Source organism: Sesamum indicum, linkage group LG9 (assembly GCF_026168435.1).
Source record: "Sesamum indicum cultivar Baizhima isolate 11 linkage group LG9, ASM2616843v1, whole genome shotgun sequence".
Classification (NCBI taxonomy): domain Eukaryota; kingdom Viridiplantae; phylum Streptophyta; class Magnoliopsida; order Lamiales; family Pedaliaceae; genus Sesamum; species Sesamum indicum.
The window spans coordinates 5,894,635-5,916,415 of NC_142665.1; the positions used below are offsets into that span (position 1 = coordinate 5,894,635).

Here is a 21,781-nt window from a genome sequence, read left to right on the forward strand (position 1 = left end):
TGCCATCTGTAGGCAGATCCAAAAAATATGGTACCGACTGTACTGAAATCCACTCCATTTAATGAGAGATGAATGAAATGAAAAAAGAACAAATCTGTAGAAAAATATTTTCTTCTTCCTCCTAATTTACTAGAGCTCGTCCTCCTATTCCAACTGGAATACAATTTTCATAATCATGTTCATATCATTTGGTGTTTTCATTTTGTACTCTTCCTCCATCATGCCAACTTGTGCTCCAACCTTGTAATCGGAATTTCATCTCTTTCAAGCCTCTATCGCATCCCCTGTCGCGGCAGTGCACAATCTCCGTTCGACCATGCATTCCTGCTTGGATGTTCAACTAGCAGACGATGTAAGACCATTTATTTCAAGCATCGTCGCTATATGACCGTTTATCCCAATGGATGGAGTCCTCCCCAGTCTAGTTATATTGATTCAAAGCTAGGACGGGGCATCCGTCTTTCTCCTCTGCTTATTAGACTGAGATAAGGCCTTGAGTCCACAATGGCTGCGATTTCAAACCTCCGACAGCAACTCTCCCTCACTTTCCCATCTCGTCCAGCTGCACCTTCTTCTTCTTCTCCTACCCAGCTTCTATCGGGTCCTCTTCAAATTGTTGATTCCGTCCCCAAACCCCCTAAAATGCAGCGACAACTCTTTGATGGTTCCAGCCCCATGCTGCACTGATCTTGGCTCGTTCCCAATTGGGTCCCGGCTAGTTCTCCAAAAGGAGAGTGCTATTGGGCAGCCATCCATCACTTCACGGGTTGTTGGGCTCATGAAGCTTCTGACCCCGCGCTTCTTGGTTGCCATTTCTCCTTGTCGTTGTTCTCTGATCGCTCTGTTGCCTTGCTTGTCTTTAGTGCAATTTCCAGTTTACAAGGATCTCAAAGAACTGGTTTAGGGTATTCGTCAGGCGATGGGAGTCTTGTCGTCTCCTTGACACCTATTTCTCCATTAGCAGAGCCAGCGATGACCCACGCACATGGTCCCACTATTTACCCCTACCTACATCTCGGTACAACCCGACCAGCCCAACTCCATCCCGTTGACCCCTTTTGTGCCCTTATACGAGCGCTAACCGTGGTCTCGTCCTGGTTGCTTCGTCGGCTGCACCCACTCCGCCTCCTTCCTTACTATTCTCCAGAATCTAGTCTTACCCTATCCAATCTCGACGAACAACCAACAATGAGCGCACCGACTGGTATCGCCGCAAGAAAATTCGAGGTTCCAAGGCAAGGAGTTTGACGAAGGGACAGGAGTTTACCTTCAGTTGCAGAGCTACACTCAGATTGTCGCCTTCCGCTCACAGTTCACAACTCATTGTTTTGGAAGCCTTTGAATCTTGCGGAAAGTTGAACCAGTGGCCTGCGAGCTCGATATTCGCCTTTTTCCTTGGATCCGCCAGAGCTTCCATCCCCCAATTAACGCGCGGGTTCAGTACTCCACCACACCAGATCGACCCGCACCCGTCCCCGAACTTCCCGTCGAAGCGCAACCTGGTGAAACTCCTACGGTACTGCCCACTGCTTGAAGGAGACTGGGGACTTGGGAGAAAATCTTGGTGTTGGGGACTCTTAGGTCGGTTTCTGAAACTCCTTGGTGGCAATTTGATGACTTCAAGGCTGCAATCCCATCTCTCAAGCCCAAATTCGAGGGCAGGCAATGGTACTAGGACCAAAGGAAAGAACCCACTCTTTAGCGGCTAGACCCAGAAGAGTCACTAAACCACCGCCCCACCTCCAAGATTATGCAACCAAATCATATATGCCTAACTACAAATTTTTCCACTATTACTACCCAAATATTAGAGTAGATATACCTCTAATAGATCCTTGTTATATGTAGGCAGACCTTGAAAAGACCTTGTGCGGGCTAGAAACCCAGGCCTCCAAACACCCAAATAAACAGGCTATTAGGATGCATTATTTTTTTTATTCAAACTAATAAGATCAAGTAAACGACACCTTAATTTAATTATGCACATACATAAAATCGGGTGAGCGCACGCACTAGTATAAATAATCCAATCAAACTTGAACTGGAACTGGTAATTGAAATTTTCAAAAACTTTGGCGGCTCCTTGCCCGCATTTCAAAAGCAAGCCCAAGGGCTTACCAATTTATCACTCTCTTAGTACCAAGAGAGCAAGCAAAAATCAGAACGAAAATCCCTGTCAAACATGTCAAATCAACCCATGAAATTTGATGAAACCATGAACCCCCAGTCCAGAAAAAGGCCTCTACTGGAGATTGATAAGCCGACGACAATGATGTGCACAGTGGTGGCAGTTGATCACGCCACTCTCTGTTACAGAGTCTGCGCTCTCTGTGAAAGGACTCTGCCTGAGAACCCCACAACAGCTTGTAAATACTGCAGTTTCACCAACAGTTTCAACCCCACTGCTTCTGGTTCCAAACGTCTATTTCGTGTTCTTGTAAGTATTTGTTCTGAACGGATAGGAGTTCAATCAGCAAAGATAGATGTTTTCTGAAAATGATTTCTTTCTTTAGTGGAAATATTGATGTTTGGATATGTGGGTTTCTGGGCTATAGAAAATTGGAAGCTTTCTTGAAATAATGCAGTAAGATAAGATATTTGTGTTTATACATACTCTAAAGACTATCTTTATGGCTTCTTGCAAGAACGTAGAAACACAGCAATTGTTATCCTTACAATATCTTCTTTCCTTTCTTTTCTGGGTTTTGCAGATGTCTATAGCTACGGATACAAAGGTTTTTGTGGTGATAATGTTTGACAGGGCTGCGAGAGTGTTGTTTGGTTGCTCAGCTGATGAGTTCTTTGACTTTGCTAAGATTCACCCTTATGCTGGTATTTCCTTTTTCTTGGTTTGTATATCAATTTTATGTAACATTTTCGAAATTAAGTTGTTATTACATTGTTTTTATATGAAAGCAGATAACTCGGATTTGGGGAAGTAACCAAAGTACAGATTAATTTGGTGAAATGAGCATAATTCTACTTGTCTGAAGTATGATCATGTACTATCTTGAAAATTCAATATCTAGCTGTGCGTTATAAAGATCTCACTCACTCTTAGACTTTTGTACACCCTGCTTCAGATTATAGCTTTAGAGTTCTTTGTCATAGTCAGAGGTAATATGAGATTGGATTCACACTGAAACTTACTTTTGCATAATGAGATTTTTTTGAAAAAAATTTCCTCCTTTGGTGAAATGAAAATAAAATGCAGGTTTTTGCCGGGATTTATTGATTACTTATGTTCAAATTCATTTGAATTGGCTGAAAGCTTATTGTAGGCGGTGGCTAGTGACAATAGTTGGATTAGCATTATCCATCATATACTTGTTTACTTTTTTTCTGTGGCTTTTTCTTTCTATGAGCCTGCAGTTACTTTCCCGTCTGAGCTAATTGATGTGGTTGCTTTTCTGATTCATTCCATTGTCTGAAAAATTCTAATTTGCAGCTATGGCAGCTGGTAGGGCACTGGAGGGAGAGATGTTAACTGTGACCTTGACAACCCCGAAGAATGGCAATGCCCAGCATCTGCGAGTGGCTTCAGTTGTGCCCTTGAGCTCTAGTTTTCAGCCAGCTATTGAAACCTTGAGGCAATTGTACCGAGAAAAAGGGGTTTCTTAAAGAACTAGACTAGTGGCTGTAAAAAACATCTTCAGCTAAGAAGTTCTATTGTTTACTTCATATCCTGAAGAAGCCAAAGAAGCACTCCTACACTGGTTAATGTCTTTCTTATGTGATTTGCTTTCATACTTGAAACATGGAAATATATTGAATTTGATGGTCTGCTAACTTGAAATCCAAAACTTGCTTAGCACAGCATTTAGGAACTTCAATCATGCAATTAGTCATTGCTGCATTGCAGTATCTAGTTACTCTATTTTGAGAAGTTAAGTTGGAGGCCCGTTTTTTGGCTTTCTCCTTTTTCTTTCCCTTTCCCTGAAGTCTTATTGTTGATTTCCTGATGTAGCTCTTCTCTGCCGCTTACAAGCAACTTTGATTAATTTATAATTGCTGATGCTGGACTTCGTGCAAGTGGATCTGATTAATCTGGCTTTCTGGCTGATATGTCGTGTTAAATTCTGGAAAACAAATATAAGATTACATATGTAGACAGAATTGAAAAGACAAATTTTTGTTTCTATGAGTCCTTGTTTATCTTTGTTCTCTGGTGAATCAATCAGCAACATAGATATGATTTAAAATATAAGCTGTCTGGCTATGTAAAAGTAATTCTTTGCTTACTGAGGATGCTTTCAGTGTTTTGAAATGTGAATGCTTTAGTTCAAAATTGTTCAAGTAATAATGGCAACAAAACAATGAAGTTTCTATTATTGTTGATATGATTTTTTTATAAAGTGAAATAGAGGAGGAGGATACAGAGAAGTACCTGGCCGCATCACAGAAATCCACATATGCTCCCACTGAATTTGGGCTTGTTATCTGGGCATTAGAAGCATAACTAAAACCTGTTCATTTTGGCTGGTTACATGTAATATACTTCGACTCCTACCTGAAGTCACACTTCTGAATGTCTTAAAAAGATTTGATAATTCTGTTTGACCTGCATTTACAGTATAACAAGGGAGAAGGAAAACAGCCATATTGTAAGAAACCTCTACAATTTAAACATTACATTATTCCCTTATTTTCAGCTCCTACATTACAATTTCCTCTGACGACAGAATGAAAATAGAGGGATATCTATAATGTAAAATATAATTATAGAGAACGTCAGTGTTTTCTTGAGGAAATCTGTTGCATTGAGTCCAAATCTTGATGGTCATTTTAGGACATGTCATACCTTTCACTTCTGGTGCGTGGAAGTCTAAAATAGCCAGCATGATGTCCCAAGTTCTGAACAGTAGCACCTCTATCACTTAGATGCGGGAACCTGATACGCTTTTTGACGAGCGGTTCAGAGACTGCAGAGTCACCTTCAGCAATGTTCACATCAAGCTCAGGAAACAAGTTGAGCTGTTTGATCATCTTCTCCACTTGTGTCCCGGGAAATTCTAGTGTTGATGGGGGGGGTAGTTTGTTGGAACTTTCTGCTGTGGAGAAAATGGGGAGTAGAGAAAGAAAGCCATGAGAGAATGCTGGCTGCATTCTTGAGTATTGCTTGTAGGAGAAAACTGGTTGCAGACTCTGGATTTGACCATTGCTGATTCTGCATTAATGCTTGATAATCTTCTTTAATAATAGAAACTAAAAGGTGTATTAGCATTTATGCTAATTGTACATACGAAATTCATTGATATGCAAGAGATTAAAAGGAAGCAATGGCTTTACTTTCCCCTTATTTTGCACCCCCTGGTTTTAATCAAAAGACATTATAGAATCTATACTGGTAGTCGGCAACCAATAATCACCTATGAAAACTCTGATATTTTCAATCTCTTATACAATTCCATCTTATTGCACTTTGGATTCAACTTTAACTTGTATTTCTATCAATTCAGAAATATAAAGCAAATCTTGGATTCCAATTCATGTTTAGCATACACTCCTGATTCTGTAATTTATACATTTATCAAATCACCAAATCTTGAAAAGGTTCATCTGCTTGTGTTAATTTCCCCTGCATCCACCTCCTTAACATTTCTAAGGACGCTTTTGGCTGGTCCATTGGAACCATGTGGCCAGCATTGTGCACCTTAAGAAATGTAAGTGGTCCATGGCCCTTCTGCATTCCAGCCTCCAACCCGTCCACTGAGAATGGAATGGTGGGAGCAGCAACAAATTCCTTCCGTCCAGACCATTCCATAGCATGAACCCATCTTGAATTCCCTGTTCATGTAAATACTGAGAGCATTTCAGATCTGCTGTTGCATTTATGCGTTGCTTACCATCTATAAGCATTGTTTTAGTGTATACTAGATGTTTTTATAGGTGAAATGGAAATCAAGAAGAAAATTGCGATAGAAGATTTGAGCTGTAACCAGGGGAGTACAGAAAGCTGATTGTGAAATTGACGGAAGAATCTTACCGATCCAGTTGCATATGAGATCATACTCTCCAGCATATACAAGTAATTTGATTCCATCCTCCAGAAGAGCGGGAATACCAACTTCAAGATTTCTCATCATATCCGCGACCATAGCCTCATACACAGTGGAGCTACACGAAACAAAATCTATGTCCCCAACACCAAGAGCATCTCTAACTGATTTTAGATTCAGAAAATCCTCCACACTGGAGAAGTCGTAGCACAGGTTACCCTCACACTCCTTTCTTATATCATAGTACTGCAAACAAAAGGTGAGTACACCTCAGTTGTGTTTCTCGTTCATCATTTATGGTCCCAGATAATGTTAAAAGTATACTCTTACATTTTTACCACCAGAAATTCTCACTATCTTGTTGAAGACAACGTTGCAGACCATGTATGCAGCCACACAAGAAGATCCACCATTAGCACCTAAAGAAGAATAATAAAAGGAAAATGCTTCTCAGGTTAACCGCAAAGAAGCTCAAGTCAGTTATTACTGTCACAAAAATCAGAAATAGGCTGTTCTCACTACCGCAGAGCTTAATAGCCTGTTGGCATCTTGAAACTGACGTTTTCATGCTGTTGTAATCAGATTTGGTAATCAGTTTCATGTCCAGAGCATAATCAGTGTATGCTTGGTACTGTATTTCCGGGTTCGTAAGTCCATTTCCAATGGCAAATCCCTGGGAAATGACATAAAGATTACACAAAGAGGGATGACAGATATCTGAGAGCAACGACTGAGAAAAATTCAGTAAAATACCTTTAGATTAATATGAATTCCTTCTTTTCTTTTGTTTCCTTGATGAACCCGAGCAGCAAAAGCAGGAATATAATGCCCAGCGTATGATTCTCCAGTGATGTAAAAATCGTTCTTTGCATACTGCGGATGCTCCTTGAAAAAAGCCTAACATCATACAACAAAAGATCCCTTCATGTCAAGGTACGCGGATGAGTTTTCTTCATTTCAGAACTGAGCAATTTCCGTAGAATCACATGCAGAATTATATTGTAGATTTCATCGTTTCACGAAATACTAAATTTATGTAGAGAAACGAACCTGCAAAAAGTCGTATAGATCATTGCTAACACCCTCCTCATTGTGCCTAATGTCATCATCGTCGGAACTATAGCTGAAACCTGTTCCGGTTGGCTGGTCCACATATATCAGATTTGATACCTGCTTTGCATGAAAACCTCAATAAATATATATTCGCCAACATCATACCTATAGTTAGAAAGAAGAGCAAGTGGGCGAAAGGAACGGAAATTTCAGTGAAAATGACAATATGGCTTAGAAGACGAAAGTTCCGGCATACCTTATCCCATCCGAAATCATTCCATGTTAAGGACAGGTTGTTTGTTATGTGGAAGGGACCATTTTCATAAAACAAAGCCAATTCACTACTGCAACCTGGTCCTCCAGTTAGCCAAATCACTACAGGGTCTGTCCTGCTATTCCTCGATTCAAAGAAAAAGTAGAACATCCTGCAAACACAAACATAATGTCAGGACAAGGTCTTCTGTTCACAGAAAAATTGGTCCGATGCTAACCAACATGGTAAGAAAATTTATACATTGTATAACTATGGGCATATTTTGCATATGTTACAGTATAGAACTTAGAATTTCAAAAACAGGGTGAACTTCACATTTATGAGGATTGAGCTGCTGTTCCCAGGAAAACTAGATCACGATCTTGATGCGTCATAAAAGTTACATGCATAGGATCGTCGCACATCACTGAAAGATAGGAGAAAGACTGCTGACAGAACTATTTCGTCCGCTTATTCATTGGACCGGAGAACTTATTAGTAATTCTGTTAATTACTGCCTTCACTAATCACAACATGATTATCTGTAGAATTGGAGTAATCATTAAGAGTGAAACTTGAGTAATTTTCTGAATGAATTGGATATGTTGTTTGAGTTCAATCTTGCACTTCTATGAACTTGTACTAAGTCTGTTCAGTTTAGTTTTCATTAACCAGCAGAATTCAACAGAACAGCACTGATCATTAATGTTATATGTCAGCTCCAGCCCTTACAGGTATCCCTCTCAGATTCTGAAAGAGAACTAATCAAATAATTTAAATTTCCAAGTTCTTTTCACTCCTGAATATCATTCAAACAGTAAAATCTTCTCATGAATTCCTGGAAATGGACAATCCTTCACACAAAACGCAGAAAGACACGATGAAGGATCTTCTATACCACTTTGGTGTCACATACTTGTGTCACACAAAAGCGTGTATGATATGCATGCTTTTCAAATTATACTTTTTTATTTTTAAAAAGGATACGTATCCATCATAAATTGGTCTTGTGTGGCATCAAAATGTGATGGAAGCTCCCTCAGAAACACGTAAACACACACGAATTCTTCACTGGGATCAAGATACAAGAAACTTAACATTGTTAAAACTACATTTTACCTTGCATCTTTAGAATGTTGCAGTCTGTAGTAACCAGCATGGTGGCCTAAATCTTGGACAGACGCCCCTGAATCCCCCAAAAACGGGAACTTGAATTGTTTTTCGACAATTCTTGATTCTCCAAAACCATGATCCTTCCCAGCATGATGGTTCACTTCATTCTTTGGGAACAAGTTGAGGGCTCTGATGAGTCTTTCTGCTTGAGTTCTTGGAAATTCCAGACTGGAATCAGACATCGAAAGACTGTCACCATCTTTAGTTTCTGCTGATGTTGAAATTGTGGAGACGAGGAAAAACAAGAGAACTGAAAGAATGGATTGAGTCAAGGAAAACGCTGAAGCCATTTTCTGAGTGGAGATGATGGTTTCAATATGAGTTATTTATACAGAACATTTGGTAGATGGAGTAAGAAATATGCATTGTATGCGTGTCTCTCTCTCTCTCTCTGCCTGTCTGTGGGGTGTGTGTGGGAGAGAGGCAGAGAGAAGAGAGAGAGGCTTTTAACAGTGTGTCGTGTTATTTCTTCATGAATTGAATGGAAATGTTTCTTGAAAAATGCTTACATTCATTGTTTGTTGCTTTGCTTAAATGACATGCACTTTCAGCTCTACCTTTAATTGCACACGGAAATTGGAATTTGGGTGTTCAAATGTTCATATTCAAAATCAAGAAATGCATTTATTACAAAAAAAAAAAAAAAAAAAATCAATTTTGGACGCCATCAAGGATTTTCAATCTCTATGCGGATATTTTTTTTCTTTTTTACTTTTTGTTTGAGCAAATTATAAAGTAAAATTATCATTTCTCAACAAAAGTAGATAATAATACTCTCTAGAACTCGAATACAAGATGTATTTTTATAGAGTAAGATGTGATATAGAATTTATTTTTATATCCGTTCCAATATTTTGTTATTGTTTTTATTGAAATATTGTACTTTGTCTCCTAACCTAAATGTATCTTTTGGAGAATTCTTGATACCAATAGTGAACATGAAATTAAAACTATTATGCGAAGTGATATAAGTAAGGTCGTTTCATGCATTTGCATTCGGAGTACGAATAAATCTCAAGTCCTCTTCTTTCTAGTAAGACATATTTTCATGATGAAATCATAAGGTTTATACTAAGTCAAAATGCACAATACTTTATGTAATGAGATACTAATTGCATTGTACACTATATCATTAAATAACATGTATATATATATATATATATATGTGTGCGCGGGATGCTAGTATCAACATCGGACGACCAAAAATATGTCTGCTTATGAAGCTTTCGTGGCTGGTGTTTGATGAAAAATGTTGGGATTGAGAAATAAGCACAAGAAATTAGCAGCATTGACGGGAAATATTTGAAGATGCATATTGCTTACAAGGCATAAAAACCTTAAAACTGGTCGAATAAGCAACTCACCTACCAAACCTTAAAGTAACGAACTGAGCAACAAGTTTCCTGAAAACTTAGAACTAACAACTAAAACAAACTTGGGGTTTGCGCCAAGTTCACTTCCAGATGTTTCATTTATTTCAAATTCTTCATATATATATATAATCATGGAGTGTTAGTTCAGATTGATTAGATATTATCTCTTTTTACTATAAATGACAAAAAGGACGAAGTGCAACACTATAAAATAAAATTTTCTTTTTAAAACTTTTTAGCGAAAAATATATCATACTCATAATAATATGCTATGCTCTTCGTAATTAAATTTGTCGAAAAATTATTTTTATCTATTATTAGAATTGGATTTTCGTCGTCCTTAGTAAGGTTGGTAAATGGGCGGGTTGGATCAGATTTGAATTGGGTCCAAACAGGTTGGGTTCAATATGGGTTGTGTTTAAAATGAGTTTGAATTAACCTGTTGAAAATGAGTTAGGTTGCAAATGGATTGGGTTGAGTCGATGATACCCATTTTTCTATATTTAATATTTACAAAATTTAAAATTTCAAATAATAATAATAAGATGACAATATTATTAATACAACTTGTAATATAATATTATAGGGTAAAATACACTTTGCCCCCTAAACTATTCTTGATATAACATTTACCCCTTAAACTAACAAATATAACCCTTCCCCCCTATAATTAAATTTTTGGGCAACCTTGCCCTTATATTATATATATATATACATATATAGTTGAAAGAATTTATTTTCCTAACAAAATTTATATCTTAAGTTCAAATTAAAATTTTCTCAATTGAAAAAAGTATTTTTTTTAATTAGAATGAAGTAATAGAAAATTAGTAAATTGAATAGTCTGACTGTTATTATATTTTAAAAACTCAAAGTTAAGTAATGAATGTGCATATTTCGGAGCTGTAATATAGAATTTGTTGGTGTGGCCCTTATACAAAAGTTGTGACGGTGTTCGTATCCTTTTGATGGCATAATTGGTATTGGAGATCTTATCAATATTTATAATTATATATCAAGCGAGATATATAGTAATTAGAAATAATTACATTTATACCCCTCACTTATTGTTTTTTTTGCATAAATTATTATTATCTTTTGAAAAATTACAAAAATCACCACTGACAGCCTATAAAATTCCAAAATATCCCTCTTGATTAGGTTAACTTTTAAAATAGTTTTTCAAAAACAAAAATGCCCTTACGTATGTTTTTGTAATTACCAAAAATAGAAGAGGTATCAAAGTACCAAATGCCTTCGAGATTTATGGGCTATAATTTTATGAATTAAGCGGACAAACTTTTTTCAAATTTTTCCATCCATCTTATCCAATTCTTTTTACAATTATTTATTTTTTAAAAAAATTAAGAAAAAAAATACAAGAGTAAGGTTGTTACAATTTCAAACCTCCATTCGAGAATTACATTTTTTCATCAAATATAATTTATATTTTTCAAACAATAAAAAGATATTCATAAATATACTAAAGTCTAAAAGAATTCGTTGTAATGTACCCTGATAATTTATACTATGTTTAGACCTTGAACTTCAGTAAGGACAAAATGTCTAAATTTTGAGGAGATAGTTACATTAGTAGTTGAAAGAAAGAAATTCTGTTTTTAGTATTTTCATCCAAAATTCGAATCACATTACACGTAGACCATACAATTAAAAGCAAGAATCATACGTTGCTTATGATACAACTTAGGTTCATTACATTTCGGTTCTGTGTTCTACAAACTCTAAATCAGCACCTTCTCATTATTTACGAACCCCAAAATGGCAACAAAAATAAGACCAAGTTATGATCGAACTCTGGCAAGACGAGCCCTTATTTCCTCTAGCTCTTCCTCATCATCAACACTTTCCTATGAATCCACAAAATAAACTCCAAATTCAGGATGAGAAAACAAAGATGCGATATAAGACCATGAATTTGAATGGCATAAGAAACCACAGTAAAATTATTACCTCTACGTCTTCGCTGGTTGCAGGTTGCTTTAGTTTCGCTTTCCTGACTGCTTCAGGAAGTTGGGCGGCAGTCTCACCGGCAATTGCTGTTAAGACTTTATCAATCTCTTCTTCAGTCTCCTCTTCTATGTCTTCTGAATCTAATGCATTGTCCACTGCGTCGTTCATCATTTCTTCAATTACACCAGCCTGCAGTCGCATAAATTAAAACCTCTTTGCCTTTAGATTCATGATGAGGACAACTTTAGGGGAAAATCAAATGTCTTTCCAGCTAATCACCAATGCCAAAGACTGTCTCATAAATGAGACTAGGAAGAGAGTACTCAATATATTGCTATAAAAAAGCATAGTCACCTTAGTCATTTCTTTACTGAATTCTTGCATGGTGACGGCTACTTCTGGGGCCTTCATAAGATTATTGACAATCTTCATGACTTCAGCACTTTTGGACAAATGTCCTACAGTTCGAGCAATAGCTGCAAAAATCAAACGCAAATTGAGAAAAGAATCCCAGGAAAGTCCATAACAACAGAGAAAAGAAAAAGGAACATAAGAAACAAAATAGTCCAAGACAATATGAAATAAAATACATTAGAACAACTCTTCCGAACTGAATTATCTTTTAGGAAGAAGTATATAACGGAAGTCTATGCATCTTACCAAGATATTCTAACAATTCAAACAAAAATTTTACCCACTCCAAAAGGATGTTTAACTACAAATAAAGTATGCGTTCATGTTGATGAACTCTTCCTGGATTTCAGCAAATGAAAGTGGTAATACTGAAAAATTCAGAATCAGTAGCAGTAAAAGCACAATCTTTGATTTCTGCTAAAATTAAGATTAAGCACAGCAGGCCACAAGTTTCAGACTATTAAATCACTGAAAAGTAATAAAGTTACAGCAGATTCTCAAATCATGCTTCAAATATCAAAATAAGACAGTACAAAGACTACATGAAGCACCAAGAGATTCTAGGCAAAGGACTACTCTTTTTAGGGTGAAAATATCTAAAACTTGTAGAATTGAGGCTAAGCATATGCCTCTGCATGAGATCTCCACTGTCCTGTTCATTTAATCTTAACACATATTTGATTACACTGAAATTGGTTGGGTACTTGTATGAACTCTATTGTAATGCCTTTTAACTTAACATTATTGCAAATAGCAGAATGGTACCCTTGGGAAACGAATTTATACGGTTCCTCTAATAAATTTAGGCCTTTACCATGATATACTGGATTATTCATATCTGAAACTCCAATTAACGCACTAAAGTTTATAATTTGCAGTTATTTAGAACTCACCAGATTTAATCAAACACTTCACTGAAGAATAGAGATGAGTAGTCATAATCAGAAATTAAAATCTTATATAAAGCATTTAAATGCAAGAAACAAAAGTGAAATGAGCAGGATACTACCAACACTTTCTCCAAGATGCATTGATATTGAATTCAACTGTGCCTTGTTTTCATAGAGGCGGTTTACTGTTTTCCTAGATCTGACAAGTTCTTTAGCCAGAGCCTGTCAGGACAAATGATTGAAGCAGCCTATCAGACGTATAACACATATTCTTTTCCAAAGTTTAGAATAAATTAAACTTATGTAGAAGGGTCCACCCAGAAGTGGAATATATGCAGCATCAACATAACTTGGCTAACAAATATAATTCAGGACATATTTTCAGTCATTAGACAGCGAATAAAACAAAGAATCTCCTAATTAACAAGAAAACCGTATCATAATTTCCTAATTAATATTGGATTACTCAGTATGACGTATAACACATATTCTTTTCCAAAGTTTTGAATAAATTAAACTTATGTAGAAGGGTCCACCCAGAAGTGGAATATATGCAGCATCAACATAACTTGGCTAACAAATATAATTCAGGACATATTTTCAGTAAACAAAGAATCTCCTAATTAACAAGAAAACCGTATCATAATTTCCTAATTAATATTGGATTACTCAGTATAGTAATCCTTAAAAGTAAATAAACTGAATATTCGCTTGACAAACTCAAAAGGATCTGCAAAGAATCTAAAATTGAACTTAGTACAGATAATACTACTTACCTAATAAATCTCCAAATTTATGATGCCGTGATAATACTAGGAATAAAATGTCCATGATCAACTTAATCTAAAAATAGCTATAAGCGTCTAACAGTAATTTACGTATATCACACAGTGCATGATACTTAGAGCTAAAATCGCAAGTACGTGGAACGGGCACTTGAGCAAAAATCCTTGTTATTCCTGGTCTAGACCTACTTTATATGTCAGTACAGTTTAATTCTTAAATTAACTAATGTATATTGAGCAACTATCCTAAGGAATATCAAAGTACTGCAACCAATTCTGTCAACATTACAATCCCGAAAGTCTAAAAGAATAAACCAATTCGAGGGGAACCAAATATAGTGATTGGGTGATACTCAACTCAAGTTGAGCCAAACTGGAGCTACTTGAAAAACTTAGGAATATCAGACTCTTGAAGTATTATGAAAGTCCCAGTTACTCAAAAGTCCAACTTTTACTATTAAAAAACAAATCAAAGTTGAAAATTACTAACACAAGATCGAAGTGCTACGACTTGATCTTTCCAAGCCATCTTCTCTCCATTCCTTAAGGACCTTAACCGCTTAACGGATGAAGTTCATCAATAGGTCTCTTCATGGGAACTGTTGCACTTCACTTGCATCTCCTACGCTCTTACTCAGATACATTTCCGGAATTTTAACTGAGTGCTCTGTATCTTATCTTGATTCTAACCATCTTCTTCAGCTATCTTCCCAACTTTTCATGTGAACCTTTTGGACTTGTAAACAAGTGAATAACAACCAAATTATCAAGAACCAACAAATATGGCTTATCTCAAATATTCAGAAACAGCAACATGCCATCTCCCAGTTTATAAGTTGCCAAAGCTCTATTCTACTGCCACATAGTATTCTCACAAACTGAATATTGCACTTTGATTTGTGACATGTGAACTAATGGAAGCAAATATCAATCTATATAAAGATTATTTATTGACTTAACGACTAAGATGAATCTAACTAAAACAACTATTTTCCCCAAATTTTAATCCCACAACTCTTCCACCGTAATGAGATATCCACACACCTCAACAACACATCAACTGAAACAACCATCTGTTACCACCCACTAACTGAACAGTGACACACTAAAAGAAATGGGTTGCAAGCACTTTTCAGGAATCAGATTGAGTTCTTGCAGACAGGAGATTAACAACACCTTGAACATGTCATGGACCTTCAACCAGCATTAATCAACATCACAAACTATAAATCTTCAGGGTAATACCAACACTCCTGTTTTTCAGTTTGTTGCCTACTATATTTGACCTACTTAAAACATCTCAACTTTGGAGACCAACCTTCTGAACAATCTAAATAATTCTTCATATGTTAGAAGGAAGAAAGAAATACAGTACCCCCAAAGTTCATGGTGTATGTTCCACAAAGATCCATATTTTAGATTGTTTTTAACTGACAGATAACCGCCTACCATTACGTAAGTAATACGCCCATGTACTGCTAAACCATCAAGCCAAATAGGTAATAACAGCAAAATCTGAAGCCTTTATCACTCACATCCGCTTATATTCAAAACCAATTAAGAACTGTAACATGAACTTTGATAGATTTTCCGGACATCATCCATAATAATCTCTCTATATATCTAGAATATAAGAAACTCAGAAGCAAAAGAAGATAGATATTGTAAGATTAATTCATAATTATAGTACCTTAGCAGAACCCATGTCATTTCTTTTGGCAGCCTCTTTGATCGCTTTCTGTACACTCTTCTCTTCTCTCTGTATATCTATCAACGCCACCAACAATTATGAACAAAATTTTCGTCAGAATACATCAAAGTAAAGAAGAGAATAATCAGACTCAAACAGGAAAAAGGAAAAGAAAGATAGGATTATCAAAAAAAGTATAAACGAAGACCTCGGATTTGGCGTTCGATATTGCGACACTCTTGACGGAGGCGACGCTGCCAATCTCTTAGTAACTGTTGCGGATTGGGTTTCGGCTTCAATATATTCTTAACTTTTTCCATTGTTTTCTGGGTTTTTGTCGATCAATAATTTCTTGGAAGCAGAATCAACGTTTCACTTTCTTCTTCGGCTGTTGCGTAATGTTTCTGCTAGGTAAACGCGATGATCGCAATGTTTTGACGAAAAGAATCTCAAATTGGGAGGAAAGATAAAAGTAAAAAGATCAGATAAAGAACAGAGTTGTTAGAGCGGAAAGAGAAGATCCTTGCATACAGTTCAACGCAAATATTTTTATCTTGATTTTGACTGGCCGAGGACTTGGCTGGAAAGCAGCGAGAAGAATTAACATGACAGAAAAAGTAATAATGAATAGTATTAATTACACTTATATCCCTCTAAACATGTAACATTATATTTTTTATAAAACATTTAAATTATACTTACACTTCCCTAATTTCGTCGTTTACGTCCAACTCTCTTCCATTAGAATTTCAATAAAGAACACTATAGTAAAAAATATATTATATATATTTTTAATTTTATTCCTTATATAACATTCCAGTATAATTTTATATTTGTGAAGGAATAAATATAATATATATAAAGAAAAAAGTGAGTCTAAGTTATCCCCTTATAAGGGAATAATTTTTTTAGAGAAAAATATAATTTCACATTTTTAGAGGGATTTAATATAATTAATTCTTATAAATAATATATATTTATAAATATCATAGTAGTTTTAATATTAGATAGTAAGTTATAGTAATTAGAACTTCTTACATATTTAAATTATTTTTTAGCTGAATTCTAATTTTTATTAGATTAAGACTTTTCATGCTAAGTCAATAAATACGTGGAATAAACTCATTATTCAATAACTTTTTATAATTGAATGAATACATTCTTTTCTAGAAACCTTATAAGTTAGTTTTTTAGTTAGTTGTCCTACGTCAGAAGTTTATACTAAGCGAAGTGTATGTAAAAAGAGAGGATAAAATACATCTTATTCTCCTAAACTATTGTTGACGTAATATTTACCTGTTTAAACTAATAAATATATCACTTACCCCTATAATTAATGTTTTGGACAATATTGCTCTATATATGTATATTTAATTCAAAGAATTTCTTTTTGTAACAACTTTGCATTTTAAGTTTAATTTTCTTAACTGGAAAAAATATCTTTTAATTATAATAAAGTTATAATTAGTGAGTTAAATAGTTTGAATTTTATTATATTTTATAAATTTAAAGTTAAGTAATGAATTAGTACAATAAATACATAAATAATTTTCATGAAAGAATTTTTATTAATTTGATAATAAAATTAAGTTATGAACTATTTATTCTTTTAGATCAAAGTGAGAAATTACATACCGGTTTTCTGAAAATTTTTTCTTTTAAAAAATATGACAAAATTATTTATTTAATTTTTGAAAAAAATGTTTAACTTTTGATTAAGCATATATATATATTTGTTAATTTTTTTTAAAAAAAACATATATGAATTGCGGTTATATTATATTTATTATGTATCTACTATATATATAAATTAATTTATACTATATTTTTAATTTAAATTATTCACTTATTAAAAAAATAAATTAGCAAATAATTTGGTGATGATTTAACGTGGCAAATATTAAAATATATTGAGAATAATATAATTGTTCAAGCACGAGGGCATTTTTATCCAACCACGGGAGTAGTATTATATTTGTTAATTTAGGGGGATGAATGTTACATAAAGAATAATTCAGAGGGCCAAAGTATATTTTATCCTAAAAGAAAAATTAATTATACTATCAATCGAGTTAAATATTTTGCATCGATTTTTATTTAATCATAATAATATCAAAAAATTAAATTTATATTAATTGTGGAAACACACTCAATAAGTATACATAATTTGAAATTTTACTATACTTGTTATCTAATTAAATTAACAAACAGAATTATTAATAAGAAATCCAAAATTGAAAAAACAAAAATTAAGTATGCATAAATAAAAAATTATTCATATAGTTAATTGATTACAGAAATTCAAATATTAATAAATAAAAATGTTGAAGGGTAGTTTTGCTAATAAATAAATATTTTGTCATCAATTTAATTACTTTAGGATTCACATGTTTCATAAATTGTATTGATAAGAAATTTAACAAGAAAAAAACAAAAAAAAAATGTTATTTTATTTTGGGTAAAATACACTCTGTCCCCTATACTTTGCCTATTACAACATTTACCCCATAAACTTTAAAGATCATGGCTTCCCCCCTTAAAAGTCATTACAATTGACCATTAACACCGTCAAATCAAAAAGTTTATTTACCATTTTACCTCTAAAATATATTGAACATGTTAGCGATACTTATTTAAAATCATAGGGGTAGTTACTGGCATATTAAACTCCTAATAAGTATGTCAGCAATAGTCTGTCAAATATTTTAAACGTATTAGGTTGATATGTTAAGGATTAACACACGTTAATTTTGAATATCCGTAAAGACTTTGAAAAATTGACCGCCAGTAAGGAACAAACTGCTTACTATACATTTTTTCTTTACATTAATGCACTTTATTTTACACCAAAAAATAAATAAATATTAAAGACTACAATATTATGGGCAATTTTGGGCCATACGATGATAGCCTGGTTCTACCTACATGTAACCCAAAGTGTCCGAAGCCCAATTGTCTGGTCTAGATTCTGTAAATCTAGGAAGGACCAAAATGCTTGATGGATGAAATCTTGATCCAAGTAGCATTGAATTGAGAGAAAATTACTATTAGCTACAATTTTATTAATTACGGACTGAAGTCATAATAAATAAATAATTATGATATAAAATTTAGCTTATATACCAAGAAAACTATTTCTTCAATAAATGTTTTTGTCACACTTGCAAAAACTACGATCATCAATCATTGTGTGCCCAAAATGAACAATTATTTACATCAACTATTTATTTTTAACTATGATAATTAATCATAATTAAATATTTTTTTTTTTAGTATTTCCTAGTTTCACTTATACTTAAGTATTCAAAACTAGTTGGCCCTATTTTTTGTAAGGAATTAGTACTCTTTCTTTAGGCCTTCATAGTATATACTTGTGCAGGAGTGGTATTGCTTATTTATTTGCTTTCTTAAAAATTAGCGAGTTTGCACTTCCAATTGTAAATTTATTTTTATTTACAGGTTCTTAATATAGAAGGGATGGGGACCCCATCACCCCGAAAAGCTCTTGCAACTAGTGATTTTTGTCAAAAAAGACGAAGATTCTTAGAAAAGGTTTTAATATATCAATTAAGATTTCCTTTTCAAAATTATACAATTATAAGGTATTTTATTCAAATTTGAGTTTAGGAAAAATGTAATGGTGTATATCTCAAATTTTTGAGCATGTTATCACATTATCTGACATAATTTGCAAGTGACCGATATTTTAATATAATAATGTAACTATTATTTATCTAAAAATGAAAAGGAAAGATTCAGTTGTAGTCATTAACATTGGATTTGAGACATGATTATGTAAAGATGAGTAGGACTGAGAACAGCCGGAGTACATGAACATGATTTAGGTACTTGTCTTGTCATACAATTGGAAAATAAGTGAAGATATATAGTCTAGTTTCTTTTTAGAAATACATCCACAGTAACTAATACGCTATTACAACATTCAATATGTAGTATAACAATATTCTAAATTAACTAAAAATGTCAAAGCTAACAAAGAAACAACATATATATGTATATACTACTATTAAAAGTAAATTAAATCCCTACATGTATTTGTAGGACTCGAACTCACGATTTCAACAATTAACCTCTATTTTCGTGCGGTTATGAATTGTTTACAATTTCGATTTGTTTGGATCTAACACAGTTTTCTCAATATCTGCTCTTGAATTTGAATTAGAATTTAACTTCAATATGATTTTTTTAATTGTTTTATAGAATTAGAATAATATTATATATATATATGGAGAATAAAAAAATTATATAATTTTGAATTAATAAAATTACCTCTTTATTAAAAAAAATGTAAGAAGTCTTAGAATCTAAATTTAGAGACTGAAATAACTGCAAAATAATTTATGCCTGCAAAAATAACGTTATGTCATCATATTCATTTTTGCAGGAAAAAATACTGTAGAATTTGGAGACTAATATGAGATGGGCTCTTGAGGGTCCACCCTCAGATTATTAAAAGGTATTAAAGTACGGAAGAGCGTCAAAATCACACCTATGTCTAAATGGAGCCATTTGGCTATTTATAAAGGTGATATATGTGGACCACTCACACCCAATGACATAAAATATTGAGTTTTATCGATTTAGAACAGATCGTATAATTCAAATAAGCAATGATACACAGATTACACCAAGTTTTGAAAACTCATTTTTCTCTCGGGACGAGCCCTTTGTGCTAGCTCGATGTACAATATTTAATTGCTTTCCCCTATTAATGAAATTTATGTTTTAAAATTGCGCTCAATTTACTAGTTTTGTACTGCAACTTGCTAGCTTGTGTTGCTACTTCTGGATTTCGTGTTGCTATTATGATTTGTTCTCTATGCGAGTGTTGGCGAGAATTTTGTTTTTACTTGATCTGTCCAAGAAGAATCCTCACGAGCCCACTCAGCGACTTGAATCAATCTCTCGAACAGACTAACAACCCTGAGAACACAAGAACGATTAGGCTAGTCGGGTTGGTCCCCAACGAAAACACTCTGACGCCCAAGTTAGAGTTCAAATAGATGGATAGAGTAGATAGATAGAGTATATTGCTTAGAATATGTGGACATTACCTACTAATGAACTTCATGCGGCATATTTATAAGTTTTCGCATAATATATTTGGCAAATGCAAGCATGTCGTAATTATGCTTAAGTCAAGCTCCCGGATCGCAGCTAATAATATCCCTTAACTGTTGCTGACGTAAATTTCTCCATAGGAATACTTAATGGGATTTCTAACCCTTTTAGAATACTTTCCAAATTGGCAGCCTTACTTATCCACAACGAGGGGCAAATTTGTCTTTAGATAAATCATCCTCATCATTACTGTTGTCGGGCGAAAATAGTCATTTATTGTGAACTATTAACCACACAGTGCTCCTTTTCCCATACTATGGAGTGCGCCCGGTGAGAGTTGTCCGAAGCGAATCGAATTGAACTAAAAGGGTGTTTGGCTAAACTTTATTGAAATATCTTATAAGCTCTTACATGTTATAAGATATTTTAAGAGGTTATAATATGTGGGATCTTATTCTAAAATTAAGCTACTAAAGTGTTTGGATAAAATAAGATGTCTGGATTTTATCTAAAATAAATAATTATAAATTATAAACTATTTTATTATTTATATTAAAATAAAATTTCTTTATTTTTTTAATTTCTTAAAAATAAAATTTTATTTCTTATAATTTATATTAAAAGTTTATTAAAATAGTTTCAAACAAAATAAAAATTTAATTTTAAAAAATTAATAGTTGTTATGATTTATCTCTAATGTAAACAATTTTAATTTAAAAATTAATTATTATTTAATAAAAAATATATCTAATACTTTTACTCAAAAAATAAATTTTAGCTTTTCTAGTTTGTGATCTAATATATTAATATATTTTTAGACCAAATAATAATTTAAATTTCAAAAATAGTAAAAAAAAAAGATCTTAAAAATTATTTGAAATACAAATAATTATATTTTAGAGCTATTTTATTATATATATATTAAGATAAATTTTTCTAACATTTTTATTTTTGTAAAAAATAAAAAAAATCTTATAATTTGTATCAAAGTTGGTCAAAATATTTTTTTTCTTTTAATGGTAACAAAAACATAAGTTTTTTTTTGTTGTTGTTTTAATATTATTAAACATGACCTTTGAATTCAAAATCACGTGAATG

At 33.6% G+C, this 21,781-nt stretch overlaps 3 protein-coding genes across 4 annotated transcripts; 1 reads left to right on the forward strand and 2 right to left on the reverse strand.

Annotated features, from left to right (window-relative positions):
• Window positions 1-2,169: 2,169 nt before the first annotated feature.
• LOC105170747 (replication factor-A carboxy-terminal domain protein) lies at window positions 2,170-3,803 on the forward strand. The gene is made up of 3 exons (XM_011091649.3): window positions 2,170-2,437; window positions 2,712-2,832; window positions 3,449-3,803. Exons 1-3 carry the CDS (start codon window positions 2,183-2,185, stop codon window positions 3,619-3,621), a joined length of 549 nt encoding a protein of 182 aa, XP_011089951.1. The 5' UTR covers window positions 2,170-2,182; the 3' UTR covers window positions 3,622-3,803.
• Window positions 3,804-5,454: 1,651 nt separating this feature from the next.
• On the reverse strand, window positions 5,455-8,962 carry LOC105170748 (serine carboxypeptidase-like). Its single transcript, XM_011091650.3, has 8 exons — window positions 8,425-8,962; window positions 7,309-7,477; window positions 7,050-7,169; window positions 6,753-6,896; window positions 6,522-6,672; window positions 6,330-6,418; window positions 5,987-6,245; window positions 5,455-5,787 (listed from the first exon to the last, which is right to left on the reverse strand). The coding sequence occupies exons 1-8, from the start codon at window positions 8,766-8,768 to the stop codon at window positions 5,531-5,533; spliced, it is 1,533 nt and encodes a 510-aa protein (XP_011089952.1). The 5' UTR covers window positions 8,769-8,962; the 3' UTR covers window positions 5,455-5,530.
• A 2,486-nt stretch (window positions 8,963-11,448) lies between these two features.
• Window positions 11,449-16,150, reverse strand: LOC105170749 (vacuolar protein sorting-associated protein 24 homolog 1). Of its 2 annotated transcripts, XM_011091651.3 has the most exons (6): window positions 15,810-16,150; window positions 15,602-15,678; window positions 13,246-13,348; window positions 12,177-12,298; window positions 11,823-12,011; window positions 11,449-11,719 (listed from the first exon to the last, which is right to left on the reverse strand). In XM_011091651.3, the coding sequence occupies exons 1-6, from the start codon at window positions 15,919-15,921 to the stop codon at window positions 11,654-11,656; spliced, it is 669 nt and encodes a 222-aa protein (XP_011089953.1). In that variant the 5' UTR covers window positions 15,922-16,150; the 3' UTR covers window positions 11,449-11,653. The 2 variants fall into 2 exon arrangements, with proteins under 2 accessions (XP_011089953.1, XP_088740549.1); XM_088884423.1 differs by lacking the exons at window positions 15,602-15,678; window positions 15,810-16,150 and adding an exon at window positions 14,402-15,473.
• Between the last annotated feature and the right edge of the window lie 5,631 nt (window positions 16,151-21,781).

Excerpts from the sequence above, each read along its gene's own strand:
- LOC105170748 (XM_011091650.3), bottom strand. The coding sequence starts at position 8,768 with ATGGCTTCAGCGTTTTCCTTGACTCAATCCATTCTTTCAGTTCTCTTG. Across the intron at positions 6,897-7,049 it reads ATCTATACGACTTTTTGCAG|GCTTTTTTCAAGGAGCATCC; the intron begins GTTCGTTTCTCT and ends GTATGATGTTAG. Across the intron at positions 6,419-6,521 it reads ACAGGCTATTAAGCTCTGCG|GTGCTAATGGTGGATCTTCT; the intron begins GTAGTGAGAACA and ends ATTCTTCTTTAG.
- LOC105170747 (XM_011091649.3), top strand. The coding sequence starts at position 2,183 with ATGTCAAATCAACCCATGAAATTTGATGAAACCATGAACCCCCAGTCC. Across the intron at positions 2,438-2,711 it reads AACGTCTATTTCGTGTTCTT|ATGTCTATAGCTACGGATAC; the intron begins GTAAGTATTTGT and ends TGGGTTTTGCAG. Across the intron at positions 2,833-3,448 it reads TAAGATTCACCCTTATGCTG|CTATGGCAGCTGGTAGGGCA; the intron begins GTATTTCCTTTT and ends TCTAATTTGCAG.
- LOC105170749 (XM_011091651.3), bottom strand. The coding sequence starts at position 15,921 with ATGGAAAAAGTTAAGAATATATTGAAGCCGAAACCCAATCCGCAACAG. Across the intron at positions 13,349-15,601 it reads ATGACATGGGTTCTGCTAAG|GCTCTGGCTAAAGAACTTGT; the intron begins GTACTATAATTA and ends TTGTCCTGACAG. Across the intron at positions 12,299-13,245 it reads GCATCTTGGAGAAAGTGTTG|CTATTGCTCGAACTGTAGGA; the intron begins GTAGTATCCTGC and ends TGATTTTTGCAG.